At 40.1% G+C, this 9,984-nt stretch overlaps 1 protein-coding gene across 24 annotated transcripts in view; it reads right to left on the bottom strand.

The window, feature by feature from the left end:
• Positions 1-2,828: 2,828 nt before the first annotated feature.
• Positions 2,829-9,984, bottom strand: part of TNRC6C (trinucleotide repeat containing adaptor 6C) — a 380,854-nt gene continuing 373,698 nt past the window's right edge. For all 24 annotated transcript variants that reach the window (XM_065562714.1, XM_042841169.2, XM_042841170.2 and 21 more), the window contains one exon: positions 2,829-8,718. In XM_065562714.1, coding sequence (XP_065418786.1) covers positions 8,358-8,718 — 361 coding nt within the window. In that variant the 3' untranslated portion in view covers positions 2,829-8,357. The remainder of the gene's footprint in view (positions 8,719-9,984) is intronic.

The raw sequence follows: 9,984 nt of genomic DNA, 5'->3' as shown, positions 1-9,984 counted from the left end.
GCGCTTTGGCTTAGAATGCACTCTATTCTGATCCCCATGTCTGGCAGTCTTTGGTGCTGGGGATTGCTCCCTCTTGGCTGGCTGTTTCTTATGTCTTTTTCTAGGCAGTGGGGATGGTGATCATTGCTGGGACTCTGTGTGGTAGGAGGAGCTCTCCTTGCCGAAGCCGAGGTAACCGGTGCTGACTCTGCCTGGCCTCACTCAGATAGAGGTCTCAATGCTGCCTCCATGAGCAAAATCTTCAGCCTGGTCTCCTAATCCTTTTTTGTGTGAGATTTAAAGTCCCTGCAGATCTGGCAACGGTCCCCAATGTGAGTTTCTCCCAGGTACTTCAGGCAGCTTGAGTGCAGGTTGCTCAGGGTCATAGCTTTGTTACAGGAAGCGCAGGGCTTAAAGCCTGGTGACTGAAGCATCCCTTGGCACTGGGGATCACACAAAAACTCCACAAAAACACAACTAACCAATTTACCAAACTTCACTAAATATAACTACAACTGTGTACAGTTAAGAATAAAAGACCACAGAGAGAGCTTGTGAATGCAAGGAAAGCTGTTCCAGAGACTATCATGGCACATGGCAGCAGAGGGCACTTAAGCAGCCCCAACAGGTACCACTAAGGTCAAAATTTCTGGGGACTGTGCTTGGGGTGCGCACACACAGGAGAATGCACATGTGAAGAAGAATCCCTGTTACCTAAATGCATCATATTGACAGACAATGAAAGTAGCCTGATTTGAAAAGGTCAAATATTACCTCTGCTGAGGGTGAGACTCTAAATAGAGAGTTCTCCTACCTTTTCATTCCGAGGTTCACTTTGGAAAAGCTCCTCTTTCTCATGGCTAACATTCCTCCTCCCAACAGTCCAATCCCATTACTACTTGGCTTTTAAAATCCATTCTGTGAAGCACCAGGCCACTGGAGGTCATGGACTACATTTTGAGAAGACAATGGTGTGGAGTGCACAAATATAGGTCTGTGATATCTAGTAGGATTTGGATTCCATAAAATGGATCAAAAGGTAGTGTTAGAATTATAATGGTGGCAAAGGCCACCATGTATCAGTGCTTATCTACCCAAGAGATACAAGCCTTCCCTTCCTCTGTGTTGGTTTAGTGTACTAATACTCTGATGTTCTGTAGTTTTGTCTCCATGACTTGAAATGGCCCCAGGCAGTAATGTGTTTCTAAAATGTTCAAATATCCTTGAGAAATTATTCTGAAACTAAGTGTCTCGAGATACAGTACATCCTGACTTCCATCCAGGCAATTATTTGATCCTTGAGTCATTGGCTAGACTAGACTGACAGATAATGAAAACTTACAGGAAAGTTCAAGGATGGGACATCTCTGAGAATCTCTCACATGTAGCTTTATCTTGGCCTGCCCAGGACATTCAGTGCCATAATCGTAAAGGAGTGATGCAGTACCATAATTGTAAAGGAGCAGTGCTTGAACCCAATGGGATTTTTTCCACCATCTGTAGCAACCTAACTGAGGAGCAAGAAATAAAAAATATTAAAGCAATCTACATATTTTACCTTTTTTTTGGGGGGGGGTTGTGGAACAATCCAACCTAGTCCATTTGGACACATTTTTACACCATAAATAGAAAATAGTCAATGAACTAAAGTTGACAGAAGAAAAACAAATGATTTAGTTAAAAAGGATGGATAAAAAGGCACTTAAATGAAGCAGAATGGGCTCATCCATGGTCAACCAGTCTAAAACTAACTGTTTAAGTCTTGGACACATCCTTCTAGTTTGGTTACTATGTCTCCTTCCAGCTCCTCCATGCTTGTTTGCTTCATTCTCTTGTGAGGTCTTTCCTTTTACTCTGGAATCACTCCCAAAGCGTGACATGATGGGGTGAGAGCTACACAGCAATACTTACCTTGGAACAATGACACATTTTGAACGCTGTTGAATATCTTTCATTTGGATTGTTACTAATACTTCCACAACTGTGTGAGTTGTCAAAGAACTTTAAGTAATTACTCTGTTCTCATATATAAACCTGCATAGTATGTCTGTCTAGTTTTAGGACAATAAAATATAATAGTCAATATAGCTGCTGACCCTAGTATTACATATGGTACACTTGTGCTGAATCTGCCACTAAACAGAGGACTATTTGTAAATAGGCAGGATAAACAACTTGTACAGGGAGAAGATCAGTACTTAGGAGTACAATTGTTCCGCTGCAGGTTAATAAATGCTTTGACTTTATTGGGAGTTACTTGAAGCCTGTGGGGAGGGAGGGAGGAAGAGAACTGGGCCTCCCAGTAAGGGAAACCAGTCAGTGAGATTGCAGATGTGCAGAGAAAAGGTTGAAGGAGCGTGTGGTGGTTGAAATCATATGATTTTTTTTTTTGCTCCAGCAGGGTCTGAGGAGGTTTATTTATATGTTCAGCCATTTGTATTGTTAGCTAAACTAGGTCACCTGTTGCAAAGATATGAACAGAAGAGGCTGTTCCTAACTGAAGAAGTCAATCTATAACTCTCTAGTGGTCTATTTTGGTTTTAATACAGTTATCTGATATGGATTGGGAAGGGTGGCAGAATAGCCAGAAAAGTACTGAGGACTGCAGCTGGGTTAGAAATGGGGCAGGCACAGTTTTGAAGATTACCAAGTCAGTCTATTTGAAAAATGAACATTTAAATGAATGACCCAGTTAATTTCAATGCGAGTTTCTGCTGCATGTATCAGGGTAAGCCAGCTAGGGAGGTGAATGGTTACCTATAGAAACTAGGCAGCACCTGTAGCTAGTTTAATGCCAGCCCATCTCTACAAAGAATATTTATTGAAAAGCAAAGGACTCTTCCAGCCTATTATGTTTTATAACATTTTAATAACCCTGAAACCATGACTGCACTGGAACCACGTTTCATCAGTGAAAATTTACAAGCAAATTGTTTCCAATGCATCTGACAGTAAAAATAAACACTGGGGGCACACAGAAGATAAAATGTCATATGAAACTTTTTCATTAGGGAAAAGGGCGGGGAAGGAGAAGAGAATATAAACGGGAAACTTTACTGTGTTTGCATGGACTCAATCTGCCATTAGAGAATGTAGTCTGGCAACCTGCAGCAAGCAATATTTAACCTGAGAATGGGTGGAATGTTAGACAAAGCCACCCACACCCCACTAGAACGTGGGCACATCAGCAGAGTTTCCCCTCTCCAGAAAACTAGAGAGGACCCTCCCCCCCAAAAAGTGGAGTGAATGTTGGAGGAGCCCCTTGCAAGCTCCAAAAGCACAGGTATATAACTGGAAGGGGCCATTTCCAGGACAAAGACAGAATGCTAGCGAACAACAGTTTGTCTCCCCCACAAAGCTTTCAGCTGGTAAGTTACTGCCATTCATGCAAGATGCAAGGATCTAGGTAAAACAGTCTGAGGGGACCCCTAAAATGGTCCTGAATAGGCTTATGGACAGTTTCCTCCAAAGGATAGCATTATGAATCTCACGTTTCCAGACATTTCATGGAGTTGCCAGGTTGGGGTTTTTTCCCCACAGAGGGTGGGGTGGGGGCAGTAGGGCAGGCATCCATACAGTTACATACCAAGTTCGTTGGATCTAAATATATTGACGCCCATTTTTCAGAACCCTCCCCTCCATGAAAACTGAGAAAATAACTGTGAAGAGATTGTACATTCAGCATCAATACAGTGATACAATTAGTACAGCCATCATTTTACATGTCAATTCTAACAGACATTTAGCAGCAGTTCATATACAATATGAGAAGGTCCTTACAGGTCACCCTGACGAGCCTTGCTCTGGTTATCACATCATAGCTGTCCAAAATTAGAGGGCTCCAATTCTATTTCCAGACTCTCTCAACTCCAATGATACTTAACATACACAAACGTTTGTATACAATTTTTTGTAATTAAAATGCTCCTTCACATACACAACCATATACTGATTTATCAAGGATGACAATTGTGGAGCAGAAATAGCAAAAGAAAAAAGAAGGGGAACAACAATCTGCTCTGATGGCACCCACCCACAAACTAGACTGGACAAATGACTATAAGGAAGTTTGCAGTGTTTCTGTAGCAGTGTTGGTCACAGGATATTAGAGACAAGGTGGGTAAGGTAATAATCGTTTATTGGACCAACTTCTAGTAGTGAGAGAGACAAGCTTTTGAGCTCTGTGTAAGCTCGAAAGCTTGTCTCTTTCCCCAACAGAAGCTGGTCTAATTAAAGATATTATCTCACCCACTTTATCTCTCTAAGAAGAAGTTTGACAGTTTCAGACTGCTTAGGAAAGAGCAACATTCTTGGTCTGGATTTAGAAGACAGCACTCTCATTGCATGGCTCCCTGTGTAAGGTAACTGCAACATACACATGAAAGCAATAGCCCCTAGTGCATATCCATGTAAAAGTTCTAAAACACAAAATAATCTGCATTATCAACAGCGGTTTTATATGAACTTTAAGAAATATCTTATGTCACTGAATGCATTAAATAGCTATGAATGTGGCACACTGAAAATGAAAAATAAAACCACAACAAGCACTACAATCAAATTTTGGCCAAAAGCCACATTTGTTTCTGGCTTTGACAAGATGTATTCTAATTTCTGAAAGTAGCTCTACTTTATAAAAAGTCATCTCTGCTAGCCTGAAGGAACTTGACTGAAACACCTGGCTCTGTAAGGGACTCCAAAGTTTAAACAACTGAAGGCTGAGAACATCTGACGTTGAATTCTTCATGAAAGATAGCAAAGGAAGAAGAAAGGCAAAGCTCTCTTCCCAGAGGTGAACTGCAAATATTATCTCGGAGAGAAGCAAAAAGAAGGGTGGGACCACCCATCTTTGGGCATGGGAAACAGAGAACCAAACACCATGTTTATACCTCTGTATTTATGTAATTTTTGTTACCATGTTTATGAGCAAGATGGACAGATCTAGCTATCTTAGGTATTTACAGAGTAAAAATCACCCCAATATCTAGAATTGATAATTTGTGATAATATTGTCATATGTTGAGACTAGCCACAAAACTCACTAAGAGCTGTTTCTATTCCACAAAGGAGCCTTCTTATTAAATGAAGATGTATTACTTATGGAATCACTGTGCCAGTGACAGAATTTTAGGAAGCTGGGCCAGTGCAATACACTGCCATCAGAACCCTTCCAGTATTCAAAATTCAAAACCTCTCAGATGCCCTGAACTACCTTTATGAAGATATTGCAATTTTTAAAAAAATTCTTAAAGGGCAGGTGGTAGAGTGGGGTTGTACACCTTTTGCCTCTGGAGACCTCAGCTGGTATAAATCAGAGCTTCACTGACTTCAATGGAATTATGATGATTTATACCAGCTGAGGATCTGGCTCTCGGTTTCAAAACCTGGTTGGTACAAACATGAAAATAATTGGGTGGCCTCATCATAATCATTTATTGCAGAGATACGTGGGGTCCCATTACCTCTGCTTCTATTCATATTTAAAAGGAAAACAAAAGCATGGATAAACAACAGAAAGCAGAAACAAATTAATTCTAACAAAAATGCAATAACTGCTTTTTTTATACACCACATGTTCCTAATGTGATTTGGTAAAAGACTATGAGAGTGTAGTTATCAATTAGCATACCTTTAAAGGACGAGACTTTAATAATGGAAGTAATTTGCCTGGTTGCACATTTAACTCTTCATTAATATTGAAAGGGTTAAACTTCCTCCATGAAATAAACTGACATTTAACAAAATCCTTTAGTATCTCCTGTATTAAAGAAAAATACACATTTATTTGAACAGCCAAGAAAAAACTGCAATTTATTAAGTTTCAAAGAATCTTCGTACTCTCGAAAGCAACTTTCGGTGCATGTTCTTTAACAATCACATTCTATGAGGAGAAATAACATTAAAAGCCACAAACTTTTTTTTTTTTTAAATCTCAGAGTTACAGACATCTTTAATTCCAAATGAAAGGCCAAAAAAAAAAAAAAGTTTAACAGAAATTTTAACTTCCATCGCCAATTTTAAAATATCAAGAGTTTTTCTACAACTCAGTGCTAAACTTCAGCATGGAAAATTTTATGTACTGTATGGAAACACGCACATACACACATACATATTTTATGTGTGTGTGTATATATATAAAATATATATGTAGATTGCGTGTAATGGCAATGAGATGCAATTACTCTGAGGAAAGGTTATTCAGCTAAATACACTACTAAAACTTGAGAAAAAAACAAGTCTTGAACCCAGTTTGTGCATAGTTCATGATCCTCTATAAAACCAGCTTTTGTTGATTTGCAATCTTGCAGGACCCTTTTTAACTGATAAAACCATTAAAAAGCTAATCTTCCAAAAAAATAAAAATAAAAAATGTAATGCACAAGTTTCCTGATCCAAGCAGGCAGGGAGCACAATGTTCATATAATTTTTTAAAACATACTTGCAGGGTATGTTATTCCATTGTCTTTCTTCCTTTCAAAAACAATCAAAAACATTGATCATTTTTTAAAACATAAAGCAATTTTTTTAATATATAAAGCACTCTTCAAACATCTATTTCTTTTGAGTCCATTATTTGGTAAATATGTAACTGCTACACATTAGATTAGGTATTTTCTTCTGTCTTTTTATTTTTTTTTATTTTGTTTTTTTAATAATATCTTCAGTGCTAGGAGTTGGGTTTAAAAATACATGAAATGGTGTGGAGTTGCTCCTCGGGAAACCCGGCTTTCCTGAGACATCTTCCACCATGTGCAAGATAGTGATCACAAAGTTTTCGCCACTTTGACGAAGAAGAGGAAAACAACAAAAAATAGTACACAGCAATGGCCAAAGAAAAGGATAATACAACAACACTGTTCAATCCCAGAGCTCTGAAGTAGCATATCTTCATTCTGAAAATAGGTTTCTTTATGATGGAAGTCTTTTTTTTTTTTCTTTCTTTTTTTTTTTTTAATTCCTTTTTTATTTTAAAGTTTGAAGGAGAAAAAAAAGGTCTGTAAACAGGTGGGAGCCAAAACTCCTGACTCCTCCAAAAGCAGTCAAAACTATGTCCAAGTGCTTGTTTGTGTTCCTGCTTGCAGGGGAACTATCCACTCTTTACAAATATCTATGGCCACAGTTCAACAAGAGTATTTTTTTTAAACTTTATATTCCGAATGGAAAATGGTGCAATACTCCGGTAATAATTTTCTTGCATTAGTCCACAATAAAAAGCCGCTAAAGGTAGATATACATATTATTCTCCAGAGATACACACTGTAATTTTTAAAACGCAATAAGAGTCCTTGAGTAAACATTTACACATGAATTGTCGCCGGCCCCTCCTATCAATTTTTTTTTTTTTTTTTTTTTTTTTTTAACATATAGGATTAGCTACAAGAAGGGCTGCGGACACTCAGTGCAAAGTTAGAAGCTAATAACAATTAAACGTTTGACCAATGAGCAAATAAAAAGCATATATACTGAATAAGAGAAAAAAAAAATCACACTTTTGTTAAATCACACACGGGCGCGCACACACGCACACACATACAAGCTCACTCACACACATACATCTGTTCCAACATAAACACATAGTATGAACTTTAAAAAAAATTCCTAGAGCCTGTTTTGTGTGTATTGATGCCAACCTGGAAGTGTAATAATTAGAAAGTGTTCACATTTTGTTATTGGCCTGCTGGATTCAAGTATTTGCATGTTTGATATGTTTTTTTTTTTTAACTTTTTATATTTTTGGGGGATTTTAAAAAAATGACATGAAAAAGTAATGAAACAAGGGCAATGTGCATAGGCAGATCCATGGGAGCAGTGGACACAGATACCCCACCCCCACCCTCCAAATTCAACCTGTACAGTCAATAGTTACCATTCGGATTCATTACTTTTCTGTACCAAAGATGAATATCACACTCCACTCTTCTGATTATTGGGTCCGCCTCTGGTAATGTGCATAATAGTCACAGGCTCATTTAAAATAGGCTTTCATTTTCTCCCTCCCCCCAAAGTTGATAAAATAACCCTTTCCAGCCCAAATTCTGAAAAGTGCCCTTCATGATAGACCTATTCTAAGCAGCTTTTATACTTTGTTTTTAAAAACACAATACAAACATAAAAAGACGACATAAAATAAAAAGCCATGAAAAAAATAAAACCTGTCATTAGCATGTGACACTGACCAAATGTAGCCCATACTGTTTCATTAACAGTTCACAAGGACTTCTGCAGAGTTTCATATTCGATATTGGACAGAGGTACTAAAAAGGGCTGCCAGTCTGATCTGTTAAAGCTGGATTCTTCGTGAAGCCCTGGACTGGAAAGGGTTACAATTTTTTCCTTTAGTGCTGATGATTGTTATTTCCACTTTGTTTCTCTCTTTCCTAGATGGACTCCCCACTGAGAAGATCACCTGGGAGCAGAGTATTCAAAGGTGTTGGGCTGCCAATAACCCTGCCATCATCGGTGCTGGGGGGCCCCCAAAGGCTGCTTGAGTACTGAGGGACCCCACCCCAGAGCAAATCGCTGCTCCCTTTGCCAGCCAGGCAGGGAGTATTCCAGTGGCCTGCATCATTCCGCACCAATCCATGAGAGCTGCTCGTGGAGCCCATGCGAGTCTGATTGGTTCCAGTGTTGGACTGCCAACTGGAGGTGGGTGGCAGTGGCTGGCCTTGTGCTAAGAAACGGTTTACTTCTTCTTCACCAGCAAACTCAGCCAAGATGGTAGTGTTTCCCAAAACACACCTAAGAACAACAACACAACACAGTGAAACACAGGGTTACAACTGACACTATTTTCACAAGTATCAGAGCCTGCTTATACTAGGAGAGTAGAATTTTTATAAGCTCATTTTCATTTTGAATTCAGTGGAGGAGATCAAATTAGGCCAGCTCAAAAATTTTAAAACTCCTACCCCTAACTCATTTTCATCCCAATAATTCTACTTCATAATTACTTAAGTGTACAAGCATATTGTGACGGGGCAAGGCCAGATGGCTATAGTAAAGTAATGGGAGACATATATATTAGCCACAGGCTAAACAAATCCCTATTACCAGGATAAGCAAATGGCAGCTGCTCCAGGTCAATTAAGATCAATTAAGATCTTTCCAGAAGGCAGGGAGGACAGCTAGGTTGATTGGGACACCTGAAGCCAATCAGGGGCTGGCTGTAACTAGTTAAAAGCCTCCCAGTTAGTCAGGTGGGCGCGTGTGTCAGGAGCTGTAGGAGGAAGTTGCACTGTTGGAGAGACTAAGCAGTACAAACCATATCAGGCACAAGGAAGGAGGCCCTGAGGTAAGGGTGAAGTGGATCTTGAGGAAGTGGGGGCTGCTGTGGGAAAGTGGCTCAGGAATTGTATGCATCCTGTTTCTAAAGTCAGCTACCATAGCTGATACTATTAGGGTCCCTGGGCTGGAGCCCGGAGTAGAGGGTGGGCCTGGGCTTCCCCTCTTTGCCCCCTGATTAATCACTGAGACTGGGAGACAACAGAGACTGTGCAAGGGAGGGTAGCTTCTCCTCACCTCCCTTGCTGGTTTATGATGAAAATGGCTCAGTAGGCTGTGACCCTTGTCTCTAGAGAGAGAAGGGCTACGTGGAGGGTCACAGTGAGCCTCTGAGACTAGCGAAATCCGCCAGGAAATGCAGGACCCATGGAGACAAGGACAGAGCTTTGTCACAATACGCACACATAAAAAGCCACACACCTGCAGACAGTATCTTTTAGTCTGCAAACTTTTCAAGACAGGGACTAGTGTCTTCTTTTGTTTTTGGAAAGTAAAGCTTTCCACAGAGTACACAGGATTTTGTGCATGAGATACAGATAAAGAACTGAAAGGAGTAGTGACTGCAGCATAAGTGCGGGAGAGAGCAGCGTGGCCAGAAGTGGAGAGATTCTGGCCCCGCCTCTTCCCTTCTGGCTGTGCTCCCTCTCCTTGCTCCCTCTGTTGGGGGGAGGGGCTGTGTCCTACCTTGCCCTCTCCATATCCGTTCATAAGCCAACCCCCTTC

The sequence above is a fragment of the Chrysemys picta genome, chromosome 12 (genome assembly GCF_011386835.1).
Source record: "Chrysemys picta bellii isolate R12L10 chromosome 12, ASM1138683v2, whole genome shotgun sequence".
In the NCBI taxonomy this organism is placed as follows: Eukaryota; Metazoa; Chordata; order Testudines; family Emydidae; genus Chrysemys; species Chrysemys picta.
The sequence above is the reverse complement of the archived record's forward strand: the minus strand, read 5'-3'. Positions and strand labels throughout refer to the sequence as shown.